At 45.2% G+C, this 26365-nt stretch overlaps 1 protein-coding gene across 2 annotated transcripts; it reads left to right on the top strand.

The window, feature by feature from the left end:
* Positions 1-3634: 3634 nt before the first annotated feature.
* LOC144599874 (rab11 family-interacting protein 2-like) lies at positions 3635-25808 on the top strand. 2 transcript variants are annotated; one of them, XM_078411142.1, is made up of 4 exons: positions 3635-4159; positions 17517-17730; positions 22043-22091; positions 25178-25808. In XM_078411142.1, the coding sequence occupies exons 1-4, from the start codon at positions 3816-3818 to the stop codon at positions 25660-25662; spliced, it is 1092 nt and encodes a 363-aa protein (XP_078267268.1). In that variant the 5' UTR covers positions 3635-3815; the 3' UTR covers positions 25663-25808. The 2 variants fall into 2 exon arrangements, with proteins under 2 accessions (XP_078267268.1, XP_078267269.1); XM_078411143.1 differs by lacking the exon at positions 22043-22091 and having other exon boundaries at positions 25178-25523.
* The last annotated feature ends 557 nt before the right edge of the window (positions 25809-26365 follow it).

The following is a 26365-nucleotide window of genomic DNA, read 5'->3' on the forward strand; positions in this document are numbered from 1 at the left end:
CAATAGAAAAACAAAATAAAATTTCAAAGTGCAGCCAAATACAACTTCATATAATCTGCTCCTCTACAAACCCAGTGGGTAAAAGAATTACTAATTGTGTAAGTAGGTCATTTCTTTTAATCTAGGAAAGGCATAGTTAATATGAGTCTCTTTAAAAATTGCAAAGCAGTTGGCACATGTGGTGTCGTATATCTTGTTTGTGAAACTTCCTTGTGGTAATGACATGCCACTATCCTTCAATTTCAGGACAGCTATACAATCATTCTTCTGCTTCTCAGCCAGGACTGGAGCAATAGTTTTGCTCCTTTACAAAATCCTGACTAATTAAGTTGTGTTGTGTCTCTGCATCTGCAATCAAAAAGCAAGTAATTATTCATCGGATCCAATTTCATGTCCCTTCAATGCATCTCACTCATAACAGAACCATAATTAGCAGATCATGGGCATATGGGATAGAAGAGTGTCGAAGCCACAAACCCTCACTTGAAATTATACACCATCTGTCTGCAATATAGCGCAAAATGTAATTGCTAATCCATCTCTGAACTAATGTTCTCATTATCCCACCACGAGACAGTGCAATCATCACAACAAGTGTAAAATTTGTTCTAAAATGTTAGCTGGAGTTGTAATGGACTAGAAAATCTGTCTACTGTGAAAGGCAATTCACACTCTTGAGTTAAACACTTACTTTTGTTCAGTTTCTGTTCTACAGACTCTGTCCTGACGTGATTCTTTTCAATAAATTAATTCAAAAATTGCTTATAATTGTGATTAGGGTTAAAGTAAAGGTTCCAGTTGACATTAAAATTACAGTCAGGTATGGAAGTGCAATCACAGTGATGAGGAAGAACAAACTGAATAATTATGTGTGTCTATGGATGTCACCCTGACTTTAAACTTCATGTTCTTTGTGATTTCTCATTTCACATCCCTGAGTTTCATTGTACCCCATCATTGTTGCAAACTGTAATGATTGCTGATATCTGGAAGTGCAAGGCAAAACAACATCATAGCTATAGAGACATACAAAATGAGCTGCATTTCCTTTTTGGTTATTCTCCAAAAGTATAATCAACATAATTTCAACCCCAAAAGAACAGGGCATGAGATTTGAGCAAAGTAGGTTTACCAGACCACCCAACATCCATTCAATGCCTTACTTAAAGGACAAACACTGATGAATAAAAACAAGGTAAGCCTCGGTACCTCAAAATTCAGTGACTCATATTGTATCAGTTTGAAATAGCTTTGTAAATCTGGAGGATAAAAAAATGATTTATTTTTTTCACACAGCATTTTACCAATTAGTAATCTGGTGAAACAAGTAATTTCCTTTTTGTTTTACAGATTAAGGCTGATAGCAATAGTATCAATTACATAAATCTTCTTCTGGCATGCAGTCTACAGCATGTGGTCTATATTTCAAGTATAGAGTGGCACAGTGGTGCAGCAGTCGGGTTACTGCCTTACAACGCCAGAGCCCCAGGTTCGAACCTGACTACGGGTGCTGTCAAGGGTGTTTACACATTCCCCCCGTGAATCCCATGGGTTTTCAACGGGCGCTCCAATTTCTTGCCACATTCCAAAGACGTGCAGATTTCTAGGTTAATTGGCTTCTGTAAATTGTCCCTCGTGTGTAGGATAGAACTAGTGGATGGTCGGCATGGATATGGTGGGCCGAAGGGCCTGTTTCCAAGCTATATCTCTAAACTCAGGTCCGGGTGGGCCAATCAGATGTCAGCTAATAGGATCTAGATGTTACCAATAATGCTGGGAATTGGTCTCTCCTGGCCTGTCAGCTAGTGATAGGGATCAGAGTGGCACCCAAAGAAGGGAACTCTGTCACTGTCACCTTCAGCAGCAATTGACTAGTTAGCTAGTTAAATATCTCTAAAAGCAAAAACAAACTTGGGAGACCTCTGTAGATGCAGAGTTTTTCTGTCACAGTACGCTTGCTCAACAGCAGAGACTGTGGCATCATTCAGTCTTAAGATGATTTAATGTCCAGTTTCCCTTCTCAAGAGTCCTTCTGAATGATACTCCATCTACAAGATGGGATCAGATGTATGGAGTACTACATCCAGAAAAAGGACTTTCATGATATATTTGATATGATATATTCATGATACATAATATATTTTATTTACAGTGGAGTCCAGGACTGCAGGCGGGTGCTGTCTATCGATGATGTTGCCAATCTTTGGCTTGTCCCAGCAGCTCAGTCCAGGTCTTGAAGGATGACCGTGGTAATATCAGGCTTCTCCTTGCCTCAGGAGGAGGCACTGGCTGTCTCAGATTTATTCTGGCGGCTCAGCTTCGGGCTTGAAGAGGAGGCGCTAACGGTCTCTGGATTATTTTGGCAGCTCAGTCAATGTGTGGACGCAGTCCCTCATTGACCAAGGATAGGAAGAGTCACTGGCATCTCAGGCTTGTCCCAGCCATTCAGTCTTAGCCTCGGGTAGCGGTTTTGACTGTCTAGGTCTTCTTCGCGGCAGACGATTCCTGACCAGTGACTCTGGTGGTCCTGGGTTTGTCCTAGAGGCTGTTTTCCTCAAACCTGTGAGAGGTGAGCGCAGCCATCAGGGAGTCGTCCCATTCTTTCCTCCTCCTTTCCTCCTCTCTTTCCTCCTCTGTTTCTGGAGGAACCGTTAATATTTCAGATCGAAGGTCTTGATATTAAAAATGGACACCAGAACTTTTGATATGGAAATTAAGAAATTAGGAGCGGCAATTGTGACACAGATCACAAATTTGAAGCTGTGCATTTTCGAAGTGTCAGATACACAAGAAAGATCATAATTCTTTAAAATATGTTGCTAATCTATCTTCGGAGATCAATGATGCCACATGTATCATCCACCGTTAAGTAACCATGAACAATATTTGGATATTGGAATACTTTGTTGGCACCATATGGCATCTCTTTGCACACTTGTGTATGCAAAACACAGAATGTCACTGTGCTATGTCACATGTGATAAAATATCATTCATATCAAGGGCTTTGGAAGTGTTCGACCTCCACTGTTAAAGATTTTCAATATACAACCATAATATCCGAACATTTTAAATAGCCAAAGATGCAACGGCTTGTCCGCTGCACAAATGCTTTGCAGAATACAAAAGGGATGCATGGTGGCGCAGTGGTAGATTTGCTGCCTCACAGCGCCAGAGACCCGGGTTCGATCGCTGCTATCTGTACGGAGTTTGTACCTGTGACCGCGTGGGTTTTCTCTGGGGTCTCCGGTTTCCTCCCAATTGGCTTTCTATAAATGTAAATTGTCCCTAGTCTGTGTTGAGGGTAGTGTCACTGGTCGGCGGGCCGAAGCCAAGGCATGTATCTCTAAATTAAACTAAATGCAGAAGCGGGCCGCGCACGGGCTGGATAGATGGGCGCGCGCGCACGGGCTGGGTAGATGGGCGCGCACGGGCGGGTAGATGGGCGCGCGCGCACGGGCTGGGTAGATGGGCGCGCGCGCACGGGCTGGGTAGATGGGCGCGCACGGGCGGGTAGATGGGCGCGCGCGCACGGGCTGGGTAGATGGGCGCGCGCAGCAGTCGCGCGTCATCCAACGCGTGCCGTCAGCGAGAGAAAATAAACCGGGGAATGAATGCGCGCGACGCCAGCATGACGTCACAAGCGGCGCGGAGCAGGCGCGAGGGCAGCTGGAAACGGGCCGAAGACAATGTGCCGGCGCGAGCATGCTGTGTCCCTCTAAACGGTCTCTGCCAGCGGTTGGCCTGTCCCTTCCTACATCATAACCGCATTCGCCGCCCTCCCCTTCCACTCAACCTTCGCACCATTCTCATGACATGTCTTCCATCGAGCAGGACTGGTTCCCGACTCACCTGCGAGTGACGGTTATCGGCGCGAGGAATCTGAGGGCGAAGCGCAAGAAGAGCCTGAACAACTGCTACACGGTGATCCGCCTGGGCCCCGAGAAGTACATGACCTCGGTGAAGGGGGCTACGCTGAACCCTGAGTGGAAGGAGGAGTGCACCTTACCGCTGCCACTCATACTCGACAACTCCGACAGGTGGACACTCCACGTGACCGTCAAGCACAACAACACGCGCTACCCGCTCGACGACTTCCTGGGTCGCGTGAACGTGGCCGTCGCCGGCCTGTACGAGAACAAGAACAGGAGGAAGAACGAGTAAGGCCCGTCCCTCCGTAAACATCCCCGCCGTTCCCACCACCCCTGTGCGTGGAATTGCCTTATTTTCCCTTTGCTTTTGCAGATAGGTCGATACTTGCGGTCATAGTGAGGTGATGGGTAGAAAGAGCGGAGGGAGAGTGCGGTGGGTCGAGTTTTTTGTGCTCCCGGGCTATGCCTATGGATGGTGTGTGAAACCCGAGAGGACTGACAATATAAGCATCAGTGACATCCAGGCATGTTAAGCAGTTGCTTAACGTATTTAAAAAAAACATTAAAGTATAATTTCATGGTTTACATCACCAATAATACATAAAATGCAAAATGTATCTTGGTAGAAATTGCCTTAAGGAACAGAACAAATAGGTCATTCCGCCCCTCAAGTATCTGCCATTCTAAAAACATCTGGTCCTCGCCACTTTCAAGGGTTCTATGAAGATTGGAGATTAAAATTTCTTATCAACCTCTGCCATGAATATATTGATTAATTCGGCTTCCTCTGCTTCCTGCCTTGAGAATTTCAATGAGTCATGATCCTCAGAAAAAAATCCTCTTCAGCTCGGTCAGAAATCAACCCCTTATTCTGAAACTATGTGTGTCGTGATAACTCCACTTAGGGAAATAACTTCTAACCATTTTCCCTGTGAATTTCATGTTTCAATGAGTAAAGGTCCAACCTGCTAAAATCTTTTGTATGTCGGGCCCTTCATCTCAGGTAATAGCCACATCCTCCAGTGAAGTATATCCTTCTTTGGAGCCAGGGATCAACGTGGTTTGGTATGCACTGGAGCTGATGGATGGTGTGGTCAATTGCATGTGACCAGAGCCTGGACAAATAGAAGGTTGGGTAATCAGCTAGAGCCAAGGATTCATGAGAACGTGGATTCATGTGCAATACAGCCAGGTACAAGAACGTGGTTTGGTTTATGGCCAAACCCAGGGTACCAGAATGTGGTTTGGTGTGGGCTGTACTGAGTGTAAAGCACTGGGCTGGTTTGGATGTGTGGCTGGGGCTGATGGATGCTGCCTGTTATGGACTCAGACTGACAACTGGTGTGAAGAAATGTGGCCAAGGAGGGCAGGAGTAGCCAGGAAGGAGGCAACGAGCAAGTGCTCCAGTGAGTATGCTCCAGCGAGCAATTAAGGGTGCATGTGCTAAACAACCTATACATGTGGCCACTAGGTTTAAGTTTATTATTGTCATATGTGGCATGTATGTGAATAGTGTGACTCGGGAACGGACCACACTGGACCTTGTATGGGAACAGACCTGGCCAGGTGAATGATGCTGCAGTGGAAGAAGAATTTGGGGATAGTAATCATAACTCCATACGTTTTTAACGTTTTAGGAAGGAACTGCAGATGCTGGTTTAAACCGAAGATACAAAAAACTGGAGTAAATCTGGGTCGGGTAACATCTCTGGAGAAAACGAATGGGTGACATTTCGGGTCGAGAACCTTCTTCAGACTGAGAGTCAGGCAAAAGGAAAACGAGAGATGTAGATGGTGACATAGAGAGATATAGAACAAATGAATGAAAGATGTGCAAAAAAGTAATAATGATAAGGGAAACAGGCCATTGTTACCTGTGGGCTAGGTGAAAACGAGTTACAGACAATGAGACCCAACAAGACGACTTTGAAACTATTACAACGACTGGGATGGGGGAGGGATGGAGAGAGAGGGGACGCAAGGGTTACTTGAAGTTGGAGAAATCAAGATTCATACTGCTGGGTTGTAAGCTGCCCAAGCAAAATATGAGGTGCTCTTCCTCTAATTTGCTTTAGGCCTCTCTCTGACAATGGAAGAGGCCCAGGATGGAAAGGTCAGTGTGGAAATGGGATGGGGAATTAAAGTGTTTGGCAACCGGGAGATCGGGTAGGCCCAGGCGGACTGAGCAAAGGTGTTGAGCGAAATGATCGCCCGGTCTACGTTTCCCCTCGCTGATGTATAAGAATCCATACCTTAAACAATGGATACAGTAGATTAGGCAGGCATAATGACTTTATTTAAAATATATTTAGACAGGTACATGGATAGGAAAAGTTTGGAGGAATATGAGCTGTGTGTGGGTAAATGGCATCTTGGTCTGCATGGACGAGTTGTGCTGAAGGGTGTGTATCCCTGCTGTAGGACTCTGGTGAGTGGCAACATCATTGAGTGAAGTTCACCAAGGATGAGCTGGCTCTTGACTCTTAGGCTCACTTTGATATAGAACCATAATAATAATAATAATAATGCATTTTATTTATATAGCGCTTTTCATATACTCAAAGACGCTTTACAGAGATTTTGAGAACATAGGTAAATGAATAAATAGATAAATAAGTAAATAAATAAATGAACAGAGAAAGGAGACAGAAGGTGAGGTGACCTTCAGTGGTTGAAGGCAGTACTGAACAGGTGAGACTTCAGCGATGTTTTGAATGTGGTGAGTGTGGGGGAGTCTCTAACGGTTTGGGGTAGTGAGTTCCATAGGGTGGGAGCAGCGATGGAGAAAGCCCTGTCCCCCCAGGATCTGAGTTTAGTCCATCCAGGAACGTATATGCAACAAACAAGAGGCCATGAAGCAGAACTGTGATACCCACACCAGGCTGCAAACATTTAGCACTGAACATTTAGAACATTTAGACTACACTCGACTCGCGCATGAAGAAAGCTGGCAACTAGCCGTCGTTCGGCATTGTAAGTGTCAAGTAACTGAACTAGAACTCTCAGATGGAAGAGTTTGTCAAGTGACATATAGATCATGTACACCAGAGAACTGACGAACGGACGAAGCAGGTGAAAAAACAAATACCACACCAAGTGATGAAAGGCTTCCATGTCCACAGACCTCTTCAGCAGGTGATCAAGAAGACACCGAGATAGAAGATGCTCCCCTGCGGCGGTCCACACGGGTGAGACGGCCGGTCGATTGGTACCAGGCTGTATAACAGCGGGAGTCATTTCGCTGTTATTCTATGTACAGTTGATTTTTTTTCTCTTTTCCCTGCAGCCCCCTCCTAGGGGCGGTGGGATGAACCATATTGAGAACGTGGGCACCACAACCCCGTGAACGCACATGCGTGCTTGCTTGTCTATCACACTGTCCATCGGTATCGGTGTCCAATCAAAGCGGGAAGTTTGCGCATCAATCTTTTGGGGTCCATCCGCGATCACATGCTTGGTCCTCTGCCGGATCTCGCTCGGATACTTCCTGTTTGCTATGACTGAATGAACCCGCATTTTCATATGGGGTCTGCCTAGGTCGTTCTTTCTCCGCGCATATGTAACACATGGTAATGGAAATAGCTTTTATTACAAGATAAAGTCCGATTAAAGATAGTCTGAGGTTCTCTTGCATTGATTGCGTCTGGGAGTGATGCTTTGCTGTTGCTGGAGCTGCCGCCGACTCTGTAGCAAGTGATGGCATTCAAGCCCTACCACAGATGCCGAACATCTGCCTCATCCTCCAGTTTGGAGCGAAAGACGCTTTTGGACTTTTTGTTGGCCTTACCAAGGTCATATCTGGATGTATAGTTGCGCTTCGCTAGATTTGAATGCCTGAGATCTGGTCCTCAGAAGAATGCAGACCTCCTGGTTCATCCAAGGCTTCTGGTCGGGGAACATGCAGATGGTTTTCAATTCCATTGCCGACATCGCCCATTCTACCGACTCCACACGATCCAAGAATCGTTCCTCAGCCTCCCTGACCAGCTCTGTGCAGTCCTCACTGTTGGGAGTGCTACGCTCTTCAGTCACTGCCTATATGCAGGAAGAAGGAGCACAGCGGAGTGGCCAGAATTCCCAAAGTGAGGGCGAAGGATGGAACTATAGGCATCCTTGATGGTAGTACAGCAGTGGGTCGAGGGAGTTTACTCTGGTGCTACGACATGTGCTGGTGGTGTTTCTTCAGGCTGGCTTTGTTGAAGTCTTGGAAATGATGACTGGCGATTGTTGACCATGGTGTGCAGCTCATCCAGTGCTAGATGAGCGTCTGCCCGGGGTGGGATGTTGACTACAGTCATGATGAAGAAGGTGAAATTCCTCTGGAGGTAGAATGGATGGCACTCCACCACCAGGTGTTCTAGGTGCGGAGAGCAGGTTGGACAGGACTGCTACATCTGAGCAGCACAAAGAGTCTACCATGAGCAATTTACAGAAGCCAATTTACCTACAAACCTGTATGTCCTTGGAGTGTGGGAGGAATCCAGAGCACCCGGAAAAACCCATGTGGTCATAAGGAGAATATATAAACGCCATACAGACAGTACCCGTAGTCAGGATCGAATTAGGGTCTCTGAGGCAGCAACTCTACCGCTGCGCCACTGTGCAAGCCTCTTTTGTTACGTGCTAACCAGTCAGCGGAAAGACAATGCATGATTAGAATCGAGCCATCCACAGTTTACAGATACATGATGAAGGGAATAACGTGAATAACATTTAGTGCAAGATAAAGTGTAGTCAAGTTCGATCAAAAATAGTTCAAGGGTCTCAAACGAGGTAGATAGCTCAGGACTGCTCTCTAGTTTGTTGGTTGGATGGTTCAGCCTGATAACAGCTGGGAAGAAATTGTCCCTCAATCTGGCGGTGTGCGTTTTCACACTACTTGATTTCTTACCTGAGAGAATGGGAAAGAGGGAGCAGCCGGGAGGGAGCGACTTGTCCTTGATTATGCTGGTGGTCTTGCCAAGGCATCTTGAGGTGTAAATTGAGCCAATGGAAGAGGTTGGTCAGTGTGATGGTCTGGGCTGCATCAACAATACTCTGCAATTTCTTGTGGTCTTGGATGGAGCTGTTCCCAAACCATGCTGTGATGCATCCTGATAAAAATTGGTGAGATTTGTTGGGGACATGCCTCTTATCTATGATCCTTATAATTTTATATACCTCTATCGGTCTACCTTCTGCCTGCGACGCCCCAGAGCAAACAATCCAAGTTTGTCCAAACTCTCCTTGTAGCTAATACCCTCTAATCCAGGCAGCATTCTGGTAAACTTGTTCAGCACCCTCTCCAAAGCCTCCACATCCTGTAATGGGGCAACCAAACCTTGAGACAATACTTTAAATGCAGCCAGACAAAAGCTTTATAAACTTGCAATATGTCTTCCTATCTTTTCTACTCAATGCCCTATACCATATACTTTTTTTACCATTCTATCGACATGCGTTGATTCAGAAATCTATTTAGCAAGATAGAAGGTTTGGAGCTGTACATCAGTCGCATTTTCCTACTGCAGTCGGAAAAGCTGTGGAGAATACTGTTGATTTATTGAGTGATAAACTATTCGTAATGAATTGATTGATTATGTAGAAATATAATTGCATAATTGGACACATAATTAATGACAAAGAGGAAAGCAGCTATGATTTAATTCATAAAGTACCTCAAGCACCATGCAAGCCTAGTTTTATATTTATTGTATTCCACATTTCCAACACAATGGTTCACTTAATGCATTGAACCTTTATATAGGACAGTTACAGAAGTCTCCAGAGTAATAGGATGGAAAGTTTAAGAAGGGATAAGAGAGTAAGGTTCAATCAAAATTGGGAGGTGAATACTGAATTAAAGGTGTTGTATTTGAATGCACGTAATAGAAGGAACAAAGTGGATGAGCTTGTAGCACAGTTAGAAATTGGAGGTATGATTTTTAAATTTTTTTTTTTGATTTAGAGATACAGCGCAGAAACAGGCCCTTCAGCCCACCGAGTCCGCGCCGCCCAACGATCCCCGCACATTAACACTTATCCTACACACACTAGGGACATTTTTTACATTTACCCAGTCAATTAACCTACATGCCTGTACCTCTTTGGAGTGTGGGAGGAAACCGAAGATCTCGGAGAAAACCCACGCAGGTCACGGGGAAAACGTACAAACTCCGTACAGACGGCGCCCGTAGTCAGGATCGAACCTGATTCTCCGGTGCTGCATTCGCTGTAAGGCAGCAACTCTACCGCTGCGCCACCGTGCCGCCTTTGCATGCCGTGATGTTATGGGCAGTACAGAGACGTGGCTGCAAGAGGATCGGAGCTGGCAGCTGAATATTCAAGGTTACGCGTCCTATTGGAAAGACAGACAGGTGGGTAGAGGGGGTGGGGTAGCTCTGCTGGTAAGGAATGAAATTCGGTCCTTAGTAAGGAGTGACATAGGATCAGAAGATGTAGAGTCATTTTCGGTAGAGTGGACAAATTGCAAGGGTAAAAAGACCTTAATGGGAGTTATTTACTGCCCCCCAAATAGTAGCCAGGATATTGGGTACAAGTTACATCAGGAGGTACAATTGGCTTGTAAGAAAGGTGGTCATGGGAGATTTCAATATGCAGGTGGACTCGGAAAATCAGGTTGGTACTCGATCCCAAGAAAGGGAATTTGTGGAATTCCTCTGAGATGGTTTCTTAGAGCAGCTTGTAGTGGAGCCTACCAGGGAAAAGGCAATTCTGGATTTAGTGTTATGTAATGAACTGGATTTGATAAAGAAAACTCAAGGTAAAGGAGGTAGCAACCACAATATGATAAGATTTAACCTGCAATTTGCGAGGGAGAAGATGAAATCAGATGTGTCGGTATTACAGTTGAGCATGGGGGACTAAAGAGGCATGAGAGAGAATCTGGCCAAAGTTAACTGGAAAGTGACCCAAGCAGGAATGATGGTGGAACAGCAATTGCAGGAATTTCTGGGAAGAGGAAGAAAGATTCTAGGGAAAGAATAAGGCGACCGTGGCTGACCAGGGAGGTCAAGGACAGCATAAAACTAAAAGAGAAGGCACATAGTATTTCAAAGATTAGTGGGAAGCCAGAGGATTGGGAAGCTTTTAAAGATTAGCAGAAGATAACTAAAAAGGCAATATGGGGAGAAAAGATGAAATATGAAGGTAAACTAGCCAATAATATGAAAGACGATAGCAAAAATTTCTTCAGATGTACAAAGACTAAGAAAGAGGCAAGAGTAGACTGGACCACTGTAAAATTATGCAGAAAAAGTGATAATGGGGAATAAAGAAATGGCAGAGGAATTGAATAACTTTTTTGTATCAGTCTTCATTCACAGTGGAAGGCACCAGCAACGTGCCTGAAATTCAAGAGTCGGGGTGGAAGTTAGTGGAGTGGCTATTACTAAGGAGAAGGTGCTTGGGAAGCTGAAAGGGCTGAAGGTGGATAACTCACCTGGTCTGCACCCGAGGGTTCTGAAAGAGGTGGCTTTGGAAATTGTGGAGGCATTAATAGTGATATTTCAAGAATCACTAGAGTCAAGTGTGGTTCCAAACGATCGGAAAATTACTAATATCACCCTGCTGTTCAAGAAGGGAGCAAAGCAAAATAGTGGAAACTATAGACCGGTTAATCTGACTTCCGTGGTTGGTAAGATTTTAGAGTCCTTTATAAAGGATGAGGTTATGGTACTTAGAAGTTCACGATAAAAAAGCCAAAATCAGAATGGTTTTGTGAAAGGGAGATCTTGCCTGACAAATCTGCAATTCTTTGAAGAAGTAAATAGCAGGACAGACAAAGGAGAGTCAGTGGGATTTTTAGACATCCTTTGATAAGGTGCCACACGTGAGGCTGCTAAGGAAGACAAGAGCCCATGGTATTAAGGGGCAGATACTAGCATCGATGGCAAAGGCAAAGAGTGGCAACAAAGGGGTCTTTTTCTGGTTGGCTGCCAGTGACTAGTGGAGTTCCACAGGGTTCAGTGCTGGAACAGCTACTCTTCACGTTGTACATTAATGATTTGGATGAGGGGATTGAAGGCTTTGTGGCCTTGTTTGCAGATGATATGAAAATAGGTGGAGGGGCAGGTAGTATAGAGAAAGCAGAAGGACTTGGACATGTTGGGAGAGTTGGCAGATGGAATATAGTTAGCAAAGTGTGGAGTCATACATTTTGGTAGTAGGAATAAAGGTGTAGACTATTTTCTAAATGGGGGAAGAATCCAGAAATCAGAGGTGCAAAGGAACTTGGGTGCTGGTGCAGGATTCCTAAAAAATAATTTGCAAGTCAAATGGGTAGTCAGGAAGGCAAATGCAATGCATTTATTTCAAGAGGGCGAGAATACAAAAACGGATCTATTGCTGAGGCTATAAAAGGCACTGATCAGGCCGCATTTGGAGTATAGTGAGCAATTTTGGGCGTTATGTTTGTGGAAGAATGTGCTGGCTCTGGAGAGGGGCCTGATGAGGTTTACAAGAATGATCCCAGAAATGAATGGGTTAATACATGATGAGCGTTTGACGGCACTGGGCCTGTACTCGTGGGAGTTTAGAAGGATGGGGACAACTTACCGAACAGTAAAAGACTTGGATAGAGTGCATGTGGAGAGGATGTTTCCACTCGTGGGAGAGTCTAGGATTAGAGGTCATAGCCTCAGAATTAAAGGACATTCCTTTAGGAAGGAGATGAAGAGGAATTTATTTAGTCAGAGAGCGATGAATCGGTGGAATTCTTTGCCACAGTAGGGTGTGGAGGCCAAGCCAATAGATATTTTTAAGGCAGAGATAGATAGATTCTTGATTATTATGGGTTAGGGGGTGAAGGCAGAAGAATGGAGTTAGGAGAGAGAGAGATAGATCAGCTATGACTGAATGGCAGAGTAGACATGATGGGCCGAATGGCCTAATTCTGCTCCTATCACTTATGACTATGACAAGAAAATATGCATCTAAAGCTGCATTTCACTTTGCATATCAAGACTGATCCAGTTCTGATCAAAGGCACGTGTTTAAAATCATGTTAAGTTTTATAGCTGTTCATTGAGTTGCTGCATCTTTAGTACAGCTTTTTGTTTTGGAATTAGTTTAGAGATTTCATTATGATTTTTCAAGCCATCTGGTAATACCGGTCCGCCACCGATTTTTTTCAGCACCCTTGCTTTCAGAGCCTTGCTGTTTTATCCATTTTTCCGGACAAACACAGGTCATAGCCTTGGGATGGCCAAGGTACTGGCCCGCAAAGTTAGTCGCGGTAGTCAGCTATGGAAATGGATCTGCCAGCTTCGGCCAGGCCGGAACTGAAGAGTCCATGCCATGGGGCAAATTCGACCCACTGATCGGCACAGACTTCCCGAAGAGGTTGAATTAGGTGCCGCATTTTCGGGGGGGGGGCATCAAATCTACTCTGCCATTCAATCATGGCTGATTTATCTCTCCCTCCTAACCCCATTCTCCTGCTTTCTCCTCATGACCCCTGACATCCATACTAATCAAGAATCTATCTATATCTGCTTTACAAATATCCATATTGCCCTTCTACCGAACACAACATAGTTTGACATTGCTTGAGTAAGAAAATGAGAAAAATACATGAATACATGAATGCCCTGAATGCTATGTCATAGGTAATTCATTCATGCCCTGAATGCTATGTCATAGGTAATTCATTCATATTCTTGAAAAAATAGCATGATCACAAACGTCATGTTCGAGAAGGCTGTTTCTCATTGAGCTAAATATCACAAATTGCAATTTTAATAACTATGGAAACATGACATCCTTCTCACCAAAGCTTGTAGAAATGAATTTGCTTTTGCATGGGCCTCAAAATTAGGTATCAATTTTTTGTTTGGTGCCGATTTGCTTTCAGTTTCAATATTTAGATATGCAAGCGTATTTATTACATATCCTGTACTGCATAGCAAATTGAATAATGTGGTATTATGTACACATGATGAAAATAGGATAGTGTTCCAAAGCTTAAATTTGAAATTATTTATCTGATAGGTTTCACAAACAGGATGAGGATCTTGGAGCAATTAATAGGGCATAGTATGAAATTTGCTTGTTAGTAGGATAGTGGAAACCAGCATTTTCTGTTCCTTGTGTCACCAATATAAATCAGTGCTTTGATAGGCAGAACAGAGAAAACATTCCTCAAGATTATGGAGGAATGGGACTGACAGGATTGACCATAGAGTCATATAGCATGGAAACAGCACTTCATCCCAAGTCGTGGAGTCATACAGTGTGGAAACAGGCCCTTAAGTCCAACTTGCCCACACTGACCAACATGTCCTATCAACATTAGTCCCACCAGCCTGCGTTTGGCCCACATCCCACTAAACCTATCCTATCCATGTACCAGTCTAAATGTTTCTTAAACTTTGTGATTGTATCTGTCTCGGCTACCACCTCCGTCAGCTAGTTCCATTCACCCACCAGCCATTGTGTAAAAACAGTTACCCCTCAGGTTCCTATTTAATCTTTTCTCTCTCACCTTAAACCTATGTCCTCTGGTTCTCGATTCCCCGAACCTGGGTAAGAGACATTGTGCAATTAAACAAACTATTCCTCTCATAATTTTCTCATCTAAAAGATCACCTCTCATCCTCCTGTACTCCAAGGAACAGAGTCCTAGCCTGCTCTACCTCTCCCTATATCCCAGGCCCTCGAATCCTGGCAACATCCTTGTAAATCTTCTCAACCATTCTAGCTTGACAACATCTTTCCTATAATATGATGCCGAAAACTGAACACAATACTCTAAATGTCGCCTCAACCAGTGTCATATAACTGCAACATGACATCCAAAGATCTATATTCAATATGTTGACTGATCAAGGCCAATGTACTAAAAGTCTTTTTATCCACCCATATACCTATATCACCACTTTCCAGGAACTATGTGACTGCACTTCAGGATCCCTCTGCTCTACAACACTCCCTAGAGCCCCAGCATTCACTGTGTAGGTTCTGCCCATGGTGGACATCTCAAAGTTCAACACCTCACATTTCTATGTATTGAATTTCATCAAGTTAAATCAACCATTCTTCAGCCCACCTGCCAAACCAATCTAGATCCTGCTGCAATTTTGACAACATTCTACACTATGTACAATTCCACCCACTTTTGTGTCACCTGCAAACTTGCTAATCATGCCATGTACGGTCTCATCCAAACCATTGATATAGATGACAGACGGCAATAATAATATATTCCTTTACTTGTCCCACACAGGGGAAATTTGCAAAAAAGACACAGCAGCCAAGTGGATAGCAAGAGACATTCATCATAAATAAAAATAAAGACAAGGATAAATTGTCATAATTTACTGTGTATTCCTTTACTGTCACTGTTGACTGGTCTGCTGGCAGTAGCGCTGGTTGTGCAGTCTCACAGCAGCGGGAAGGAAGGACCTCCGATATCTCTCCTTCACACACTTGGGGTGAAGGAGTCTGTCACTGAAGGAGCTACTCAGTGCAGGGACAGTGTCCTGCATGGGGTGGGAGTCATTGTTCAGCAGCGATGTTATCTTTGCCATCATCCTCCTCTCTCCCACCGCCTGTACTGAGTCGAGGGGGCAACCCAGGACAGAGCTGGCCTTCCTGATCAGCTTGTCGAGTCTCTTCCCCTCCGCTCCAGCAGACCACTCCATAGAAAATGGCTGATGCCACCACCGTGTTGTAGAAGGTCCTTAGGAGTCCTTAGGAGTGCCCCCTCTGCTCTGGTTCCTTTTGTACGGTGCATTGATATTTTCGGTCCAGTCAAGTTTATTGTTGAGGTAAACACCCAGGTACTTATAAGAGTCCACCCTCCCGATGTCCACTCCCTGGATGTTCACCGGTGTCGGGGGGACATGGCTGCGCCTGCGGAAATCCACCACCATCTCCCTGGTTTTCCCCGCGTTAATCCGGAGGCGGATCGGCTGGCACCTATCCACAAACTTCTCGATCAGTTCTCTGTACACTGTCATCGTCGCCTGTGATGAGGCCGACGATGGCAGAGTTGTCAGAGAACTTCTGTAGATAGCAGTTTGCAGAGCTGTGCCTGAAGTCCGCAGTGTACAGGGTGAACAGGAAAGGAGCTAGCACTGTTCTCTGCGGAACCCCAGTGCTGCAGACCACCCTGTCCGAGACCAGGTCCTTTGTCCTTACATACTGTGGTCGGTTGGTGAGGTAATCCAGAATCCAGGATGTGAGGTGGTGATCCACTCCTGTGCGCACCAGCTTGCCCCCCAGATGCCCCGGCTGGATGGTATTGAACGGACTGGAGAAATCAAAAAACATGGTTCTCACAGTGCTATCCGGCTTCTCCAGGTGGATATGGGCCCAGCACCGAACTCTGAGGCACACCGTTAATTACAGACCTCCAGTCGGAAAAGCATCCTCCATCATCACCCTCTTTGGAAGTGGCGGCGCCTAACGGCTGCGGCTCGCTAGCAGTCTGTTCGTATTTTTTCCTTTTTTTTGGTTGTGTGTCGGTGTTGGGATGGTTTTTGGTTTTTTTTTGGTTGTGTATGTGTGGGGGGTGGTGGTGTGGGTGGGGGAGTGGGGGAAACCTTTCTCTTTTAGGTCTCTTCCTCACGGCGCGGGGTGCGGCTCGGCCGCGGGGCCTTCCATCGCCCGGTGCGGCTCGGCCGCGGGACCTAACATCGCCCGGTGCGGCTCGGCCGCTGTACTTAACAGTGCCCGGTGCGGCTCGGCCGCGGGGCCTAACATCGCGCTGCTCGGCCGCGGGACTTTTCATCGCTGGTGCGGCACGGCCGCTGGACTTAACAGTGCCCGGTGCGGCTTGGCTGCGGGACCTAACATCGCCCGGTGCGGTTCGGCCGCTGGACTTAACAGTGCCCGGTGCGGCTCGGCCGCTGGACTTAACAGTGCCCGGTGCGGCTTGGCCGCGGGACCTAACATCGCGCGGCTCGGCCGCGGGACTTAGCTGCGCACGGCTCGGCCGCGGGACTTAGCTGCGCACGGCTCGGCCGCGGGGCCTTCCATCGCCCGGCTCGGCCGCGGGACTTTTCAGCGCCCGGTGCGGCTCGGCCGCGGGGACATCCATCCCCTTGCGGGGACTGTGCGGGTCGGTCGGGGACGAGCTGTCTGTCCGTGGGCGTGGGGAAGAGAGTGGAAGTTTTGTTGCCTCCGTCACAGTGAGGGGGTGTTTGGAGTCACTGTGAGGGACGTTTGTGTTGGGGTCATGTGTCTTGTGTTCTTTTTTTTTTGTGTGACTGCTATGTAATTTCGTTCGGTACCTTGGTACCGAATGACAAATAAAGCTCTGTTGACTGTTGACTGCTTCCTTCCATAAAAGACCAGAGCTACAACACTGCAAATGCTGCTTAATCAAAGCTTTATAAGACTTCTTGACTCTTGTACTCAATTCCCAAAATGATGAGGCAAGCATACCCTATGCCTTTACACTTTATCTGTTTGTATTGCCACTTTTAGGGAGGTATGGACTTTGTGGTTATTTTGTGTAAAGAATAAATGATGCAGGGCAGAATTGCACCATGAGAATAGCATTTTGCATGATGTGTGGGGCAATAAGGCATGGAGGGAACATGGAGCTGTTTGAATGTTGCTGTTTATGTGGAAATCGTGTGTGTACCTGGTTTCTTTGTTAAAAAAGCAGAAATGTTTAATATTTCTTATTTCTTTATAGATGGCATGATCTCCAGTCAAAACCAGCCAAACTGGCAAAAGACAGAGGCCAAATACAACTTGCTTTTCAGTTCCTACGTGACAACATGACACCAAGTGCATATGAACTATCCAAGGGTAGACCTCAGTCTGTATTTGATAAATTTAAGGATAAAGTAGCCTCCTTAAAGTATGGAATGACTCATGAGATTTTACCACCTGAAGGGCCCAGCACTGTGAGTAAATAACTTTTAATTCTTTTTTCCTGCGATCTATCTTCAAGTTGTGCAGAATGGAGTTGGTATTTTGGTATATTCTGCTTTGCAGCAAGTAGCCAGAGACCCGGGTTCAATCTTGACATTGGGTATTATCAATGTAGAGCTTTCACATTCTCACTGTGACCAGGTAGATTTGCTAGTGCTCCACCCCCCCCCCCCCCTCCCCAATATCCCAAAGATGTGCAGTTGTTAGATTAATTAGCTGCTGTAAATTTCTCCAATGTGTAGGTAATTGATAGAATCTGACAATATGGACAGAATGCTGTTGGATTAGATTAGTGTAGGATTGGTGTATGTGGGTGGCTGGTGGTCAGCGTGGATTTAGTGGACCAAAGGGCTTGTTTCCATTCCTCTCTCCAATAAGATGATAGGGGATTTTAATATTTGGAGTTAACAATGTGATTGCAGGAGCACATTGTTAGCCAACTATCAGACTATTCAGAAATCTCCACGGTTCAGTATTTGGCTCGCCAATGTTTCCTGCGCTCACTTGAAACTCACTGGGATCCTAGTTCCCTTGAAATTCAGTGGAGCCACGGTTATTGAGTCATACATTGTGGAATTGGGTCCTTCGGCCCAATTTAACCGACATTGACCACATGTCCCATCTACACTAGTCCCACTTGCCTGTGTTTGGCCCACATCTCTCTAAACCTGTCCTTTCCATGTACCTGTCTAATTGCTTCTTAAACGTTGCAGTCCCTGCCTCAACTACCTCCTCCAGCAGCTCATTCCATACTCACTATCCTTTGTGTGGAAAAAATGCATCTACCCGATCTATTCCTCTCATGATTTTTATACACTATAAGATCACCCCTCATCCTTCTGTGCTCCATGGAAGAGTCCAAGCCTGCTCTACCTCACCCTATAGCTCAGACCCTCAAGTCCTGGCAACATCCTTGTAAAACTTCTCTGCACCCATTCCAACTTGACAACACCTTTCCTATAACATGGTGCCCAGAACCTAATGCAATATCTAAGTCCCCAACGTCTCATATAACTACAACATGACCTCCCAAATTCTACACAATACTCTGACTGATGAAGGCCAATGTACAATAAAAGTTTTTTGACCACCCCATCTACCTGTGATGCCAACTTCAAGGAACTATGTACTGCGTTCCTAGATCCCACTGCTCTAGAACACTTTCCAGAGCCCTACCATTCACCGTGTAGGTCTTGTCCATGTTAGACTTTCCAAAATGCAACACCTCACTTTTCTCTGTGTTAAATTCCATCAACCATTCGTCAGTCTACCTGGCTAACTAATCAAGATCCTGGGCTCCCTTAAAACTCACTAGGGCTCTGTCTGGCATTCCCATGAGACACATCAGGAGTGAGTTCCCATGTTTCCTTGAAACCTGCCAACCTATTTCCGGAGAGATGGACGGATAATTTTTGGGGTGGAGAAAGTAAAAGCGGGCCATGCGGTTTGAGAACAATACGGTTGGAGGTTGTGGAGGGCACGCAGCCACAAGTGATTAAAATCCTCTTTCTCGCTTCTAATTTTCCCTTTTTTGTCTCGCCTCCAATTTTCCCTTTTTTTCCCCGCCTCTATTTTCAGTCTGAAGAAGGGTTCCAACCCAAAACGCCACATATTATTTTTCTCCGGAGATGCTGCCTGATGCACTGAGTTACGTCAGCATTTTGTGACTGAACCTATTCCCCGAGTTTCTTGAATTTAATTGGAGCCCCAGTTCCTGCTCTCCCTTAAAACTCATCAGGGGGCCAGTTGCTATGCTCCCGTGAAACATATTGGGAACTCAGTTCCTGAGTTTGTTAAATCTCACTGAATTCCCAGTTCCTGCTCTCCCATGAAACTCAGAGGCTCCAGTTACCATGCCCCTCCGTTAAACTCTCCATGATGCCAATTCCTGAGCTTCTTGAAACTCATGGGTGTCCCAGTTCCTGTGCTCCCTTGAAGATCACTGGATTCAGACTCCACTACACTGGGGTGCAATTAAATCCCTTGTTCACATGGATCTCTGATTACACAGTAAACAGGATAATCAAAGCAACAAATACAGCAAATACAAAATAGCAGAATGGTGCAAAGATTGCAGTGCAATCTAAGGTAGTGCAAAAAAAGTTGGTGTAATAATAGAATAACAAACAGTTAAAGTTAAGAGTTGTGGAATGTGGCAGCACCACCGAAGGGGGTGAGAGAGAGGTGATTGGATCGCTTTGCCTTGAAATTCATTTTTCAAATGTCTAAATTTGATTTTAAAAGTATCTCTGCAGGGCAAGCAGCATCTCTGGCAAGTCAGAACATTGGACAAAATATACAAAACTGCAATGAATGACTAAAAGACTAATTAGGGAAAAAAAAATTAAAGTGTAAGATAAAGCCAGCCAAAAATATAAAAATAATGACGTGTTTTTTAAAAAGAGTTAACAAAACTAAGTGCTGGCCAAAATACTGAGGAATAAATAATGGAAAATAATGGAAAACAATGAAATGCAGATTAATTAAATAGGTATTCAGCCTTAAATAGAAAATATGAGCAAGTACATCCTGGAAAAGCTGTAAATTTGGAATGGAAAGGGAGGCACATACTCAATAGGTTCATCAGGACAATGGTAGTGAGCAAATTATTGAAGATGCGGGAGATGCCACAAAGTGCCGGAATAACTCAACAGGTCAGGCAGGCAGCATCTCTGGAGAACTTGGACAAGCGACGTTTTGGGCCAGGATATTTCTTCAGACTGATTAAAGATCTTTGGGTCCTGATGGACTTCATCATGGGTTTTTTTAAAAATAGCTGGTGCAAAAGTTGGTGCATTGATTTTTCTTGTCAAAGACTCCCTAGATTGATAAACAGCAAATGTAAGTGAGCAAAGCACCAAAATCCTATTATTCAGTGCCTTTATTCATGTTTTTTTTATTTTAAAAAACAGACCCTCAGACCAATATCACTTGTAATATTTTGTAAAAAGATAAAAATATATATAAACAAGTTAAGACAGAAGGCAAAGATCTGACTTATGAAGTATACTATGAGAAAATATGATATTGTCTATTTTAGCAGGAATAACAGAATGAATGTAATTTAGATCTAAAGGCGGTACAGTGGTGCAACTGTTGGAACTGCTGCCTCATAGCGACAGAGACCGGATTTGATCTTGACCTTGGGGACTATCTTTGTGGGGTTTGCACATTCTACCTGTGACCTCGTGGGTTTCCTTAGGGTGCTCCGGTTTTCTTCCACATCCAAAAGACGTGCGAGTTTTTAGATTAATTGGACTTTATAAATTGCCCCTGGTGTGTAAAGAGTGGATGCAAAAGTGAGATAACATAGAACTAGTGTAAACGGATGAACTCGGTGGCTGAAGGGCCTGTTTTCATTTTGTATCACTAAACAAGGAAGTGAGAATTTGTGGACTCCGAGATGTAGACTTTGAGACTCAGATGTTTGAATGCAAAACATTAATAGGCAGGTACAGCAAGCAATTATTATTTATTTGGAGAAGAACTGAATACAAAAGTCGGGAGAAAAGGGCAAAGTACTGGAGTAACACTCTGGTTCAGGCATCAGTTCTGGAGAACAAGGACAGGTGACGTTTTAAGTCTGAATCCTGCTGTCATAGGTGGATTTCTCACCCATGTCTCTTCTTTGTCCCATAGTTCTGCTCTCTGCCCTCCAGACGGAACAAGGGTTAAGTTCCCCTGGTCCTCTGGTGTTCCCAGTGTGGCTTCCTGCACATCGGCTTTTGTGCTCTGGTTTTCTGGAGCCCACAAAATATGAAAATAAATCAAATTTTCAAATAATTGACTGACTTTTATTCCAGTTCACCCCCTATCATTCCCGAGATGATCTCTCTGATCACGTACTGTTCTGAAGTAATTTCTATGCCAGGTATCTTGCCCATGAAGGAGAATATATTATCATGCATTTATCTGACTTAGTTTTCTAATATCGATGATCAATGGTAATGAAGAAAGTAAACCCTGATCAGGTTTCCTGTGAGGGTGAAAGTTGAAAATGGATCTTGGGCTTTCTACAATTATCACCAATTATTAAGTGCTAACCTCACCTGACCCCTGAGTGACCAGGGCATTTTTCTTCAAAATTAATTCTTGTGAATTCCCCATTAGCTTTTTAAAATTTTACTTATAGTATTAGTTTAGGTGCCTAATGTAATGCAGTTAGGCGCATAAAGCAGTTCTTATGTGAAATTAAATGTACATTTGAAAGGTAGAAGATTTAAAAATGCCCTTCACCCACTAGGTTCCAAGAATTTTAAACTAATTTTGTGCTTCATTGAATAGAGCTTGAAACATCCCAGAAATGGAAGAATGTCAAAATCGCATAGTTATGGTAAGAAATCCAAAGTTTATAGTTTTCTGGTTTGATCATTCTGAGAAATCTTCAAGGCAATAATATATTAGAATATTACCTCAAATCTGTGTGTTCTAACCTTGTAGGAACTGCAGAATTTTTAACAGGAAGCCCATGTGATGTTTGACAGGGTAGATTGTGTCTTAGGTTGTGCACTCATTCCAATATTTACACACTGTTTCCAATGCATGGAATGATGGTTCTCAATACTAGCCTGAATGCTGCTTCTCTGCTTTAAGTAGACATGGGTCAGGGGTTCCCAAGAGTCGATGAGGATGTTTCATCAGAGAGTGTTTGAGTACATTCCTGATTCAATTCCACCATTTACATTATTATCTCTTTCCAATACAGCTTTGAATTGGAATTTCTGTTTGCAGTCAAGTATGCAGACTTTGTGGCCAGTCCAGTAGAGCCATTTGAGTATAATTTGGGATGTTGGTTTGGGAGTGGATGCTGGCATTCATCAAATATAGGTGTACAAGTACTTGTCTCCATCCTCAATTCTTTTGTGATCCTCGTTATCCTGTAGACCAGGGGTTTACCCTGAATAATTGGGGCTGAAGTACCTTGACAAATATTCTCACAAGAATTGAACCAGAAAAAAATCTATTTATGTACCCTTAGAACATAGAAAAGTACAGCACAGGAACAACCCACAGCCTACAATGTCCGGGCCTAGCTAATTAATTTATTGCATCGTATGAGAGGCGCATTCCCAATCTCGTTGTACCCCTGTACAATGACAATAAAGATATATTGTATTGTACGACAATTAAACTAATCTCATCTGACTGCAAATGATCCATACCCTCCATTTCCTGCAAATCCATTTACCTGTCTAAAAGCCTGTTAAATGCCACTATCATTTCCGCATTCGCCATTACTCCTAGCAGCGTGTTCCAGGCACCCACCTTCTGTGTAAAACAAAAAAGCCTGCATATCTCCTTTAAACTTTGTCCCTTTCACCTTAAAGATATGCCCTCTTGCCTTTGGTATTTCCCTCCCTTGATAAAAGCCTTGTGTGTACACATAATCCTTTATTCCATCAAGGAAGTTATGAGGAGTAATGGAACTTCTACTTATTTTGTTAAACATTGAATCTGTAGGAAAAATATTTCAGTAGTGTGGTATACTAGTAGATTGGTCACTAAATTTCAATCATGTTAAAATTAGTATCTACGAGACCAAGTGGGCCCTCGAAGAGGGGGTACAGGGAAGGGGAGAGGATGTGACTGAAGAGCCCTGGACCCAAAGAGGGGGTACAGGGAAGGGGAGAGGGTGTGACTGAAGAGCCCTGGACCCAAAGAGGGGGTACAGGGAAGGGGAGAGGGTGTGACTGAAGAGCCCTGGACCCAAAGCCTGCATTATTATAGCACCCTCAACCCCCCACTCAATCCCCTTTATCCTGACCCCTCCCTACCCCTCACTCTCCCCTTCCCCCCCACCACCACTCTCTCATCCCCCCACCACCACCCCCCTCCCCTGCTGTCCCCTTCCCCCCACCCCTCCTCCTCCCCACCCCCACTCTTCCCTCCTCCCCACCCCACCTTGCCCTCCTCCCCAGTCCCACTCTCCCTCCCACCCCCATTCCCCACCACCCCCTTTTCCCCCACTCTCTCCTTCCCCCACCCCCCCATTCTCTCCTCCACAGCCCCACTCTCACTCACCCCACCCCCTTCTCTCCTTCCCCCACCCTCCCCAATTATCTCGTCCCCCAGCCCCACTCTCACCCACCCCCCTCTCTCCTCCACCTCTTCTACCCCACCTCCCCTACTCTCTCCTCCCCCCTCCTACCCCCACCCTCCCCTCCACCCACTCGCCCCACCCCCATTCTCATTGTCCCCCTCCCCCCACACCCACTCTTCCCTCTTCCTCACCCCCACTCTCCCCTGACCCCCTTGCCCCGTACCCCCACTCTCTTCCCCCTTCCCCCCACATCCCTCTCTCCTCCCCCTCCTCCCCCTTTCACTGTCCCCTTCTCCCCACCCACCTTCCCCTCCCTCTCCCCTCTTCCCTGACCCCCACTGTCCCCTTCCCTCCCACCCCCACTCTCTGCTCTTCCCACCCTCTCCCTCCCTCCCACTCTGTCCTCCCCCACCCCCACTCTCTCTCCCCCACCCCCCTTTCCCCACCACCCTCTCTCTCTCCTCCCCCGCCTCCCCCACTCTCTCCTCCCCCCCACCCTCACCCCCCTCCTACCCCCACCCTTCCCTCCACCCACTCGGCCCCCCCGTCCACTTCCCTCCGTGGAGCCGTTGGCGGCGAAAGGCACTTACCGAGCGTGCAGGGAGGAGGCGGGAGCGCTGGACTGCACGAGTCGGGCAGCGGTGGTGGGAATACTCGAGTCGGGCAGCGGAGGTGGGACTACTCGAGGCGAGCGGCAGCGGGTCTGGGAGAGTGGCGAGGGGAGAGAGGCGCGGCGGGAGGCGCGCACAAGATGGCGGAGCGTGAGGAGGAGGAGAGCGGCCGCCATCTTTCTGAAGTCGCGACGGGGCGTCGGTTGCAGCGGCCCTCATCAAGGACGCCGTGGGTTGATGGGACGGAAGGGAAGGATGAGTGGATCATCAGTCTGACCATCTCCCTCCTGCTCGAGAGTGTCCCCCGGGTGTGAGAGTGGGGAGAGTGAGGGGAGGGAAGAGAAGGGAGAGGAGAGCCCCTAGTTTTAGTAGTATATGTATAGATATAGGTTTTTGGCTAACATCCCGCTTTGTTTATGTGGTAATTGCCTGAGTCTGAGACCAAAAAAATTATTTCACTCCAATAGAAAGTAAAACACAAATATCAGCAGTCCTAACATCCAGTTAACACCACTGGTGGATTGGGAGTATGTTTCCACTCCCTTCATAACTGGAGAAGTTAAATGGCATGGGATGTAACAAAAAAACACAAAAAATTATAAAAATGGGATGCCCAATGCTATTTTGAATCCAGTAAGGCTGTAATCTGCAAACAAAGACCTTAGGGAGATTTTTGGATCAGGATAGACGTTTGTATTAGCTTTATGAAGCCCCCAGAATATGGTTGTGCTTCATATTAAAATATATTTTTTTGTTTTCATTACCCAGTTGCTCAGATGGACTCCAGAGATGAAACAAATTCAACATGTAATTCAGCTGAGGCAAACAAGCAAAGTGGGTCTGAGGTTCATTGTTATCCTTTCCAGAGTTTCAATAAAAACTCTGGAGATGATGTGCAATCTCAGTCGAAGAAAGAAGATGCCCTCTATGTGGAAGATAAGCCTGAGACAACAACTGCTCTGGAGCTAGAAGAAACAACAGTTCCGAAGTTAGAAACTAAAGATACTGACCATATCCAAACATCCAAATCTGCGGAGGAGCCACCCAAACTGGAAACAAACACGGACAAAGTTATAACATCTTATAATCGTCCAATGGAACTCCTAAAGCCCTCTCGGTTTGATGATAATGTGATCCTATCATCTTTTATATTAGCTGGTGGGGGTCCGGATGGTGCAATAGAGAGATGGAAAGTAAAAACTCCCGCTTGTTGTACCCAATGCTTTAGGCATGCTGAGTTAAGAAGCAGGTAATAGCTTTAAATTATCCATATGCACTCAAGACACCACAGACTGTTCATGTTGCTTCAAATATGGGGAGTACATCATGACTGATTTGAACAAAACATTCACATGAGTCTGTCTTTAGATGTGTTCAATAAAGTGAAATTGTGCACCAATTCTGTCTCTTTACAGTGTACTTATTAATATGTAATCATGTTTAAAATTTGTATTAAATGTTAAATATAATGCAACTCCAGAATAGTGAAGTACACATTTGAGCTCTGAAATCAATCCAAAGTTGGCACAGTATAGGATCGGATTTAAGTTTATTTGGAATTGCTAGATTTTCTTGAAGGGGATCCTTAGAACCATCTGCTGTCTTAGAACGTGAAAAATGTTATTTGCTTACTCACAAAATCTTTTGCCAAATGCTCTAAACTGCATGCTGTTGAATCTTTGGAGAAAGCCAATTCTCAGCTTTGCATATTTTTACAATAAGGAGGAAGTGCTATTGCTGTGTCTTGCAATGCATTACGGTAAGTGTCGCATCAGTGTCATAGTCATACATACAGCATTGAAACAGGGCCTTCGGTGCAACTCATACACACCATCCAACATGCCCAAGCTAAGTGCATCCAATGTATCCACATTTAGCCCATATCCCTCTAAACCATTCCTTTCCATGTTCCTGCCCAAATGTTCCTTGAATATTGTAATTGTACCTGCCTCAACT

The sequence above is a fragment of the Rhinoraja longicauda genome, chromosome 14, assembly GCF_053455715.1.
Source record: "Rhinoraja longicauda isolate Sanriku21f chromosome 14, sRhiLon1.1, whole genome shotgun sequence".
In the NCBI taxonomy this organism is placed as follows: domain Eukaryota; kingdom Metazoa; phylum Chordata; class Chondrichthyes; order Rajiformes; family Arhynchobatidae; genus Rhinoraja; species Rhinoraja longicauda.

What these genes read in the sequence shown, in the direction of transcription:
- LOC144599874 (XM_078411142.1), top strand. Translation starts at nt 3,816, where the DNA reads ATGTCTTCCATCGAGCAGGACTGGTTCCCGACTCACCTGCGAGTGACG. An exon ending in AAGAACAGGAGGAAGAACGA is followed by an intron (nt 4,160 to 17,516) that starts GTAAGGCCCGTC and finishes ATTTCTTTATAG; the next exon opens with ATGGCATGATCTCCAGTCAA. An exon ending in CACCTGAAGGGCCCAGCACT is followed by an intron (nt 17,731 to 22,042) that starts GTGAGTAAATAA and finishes TTCATTGAATAG; the next exon opens with AGCTTGAAACATCCCAGAAA.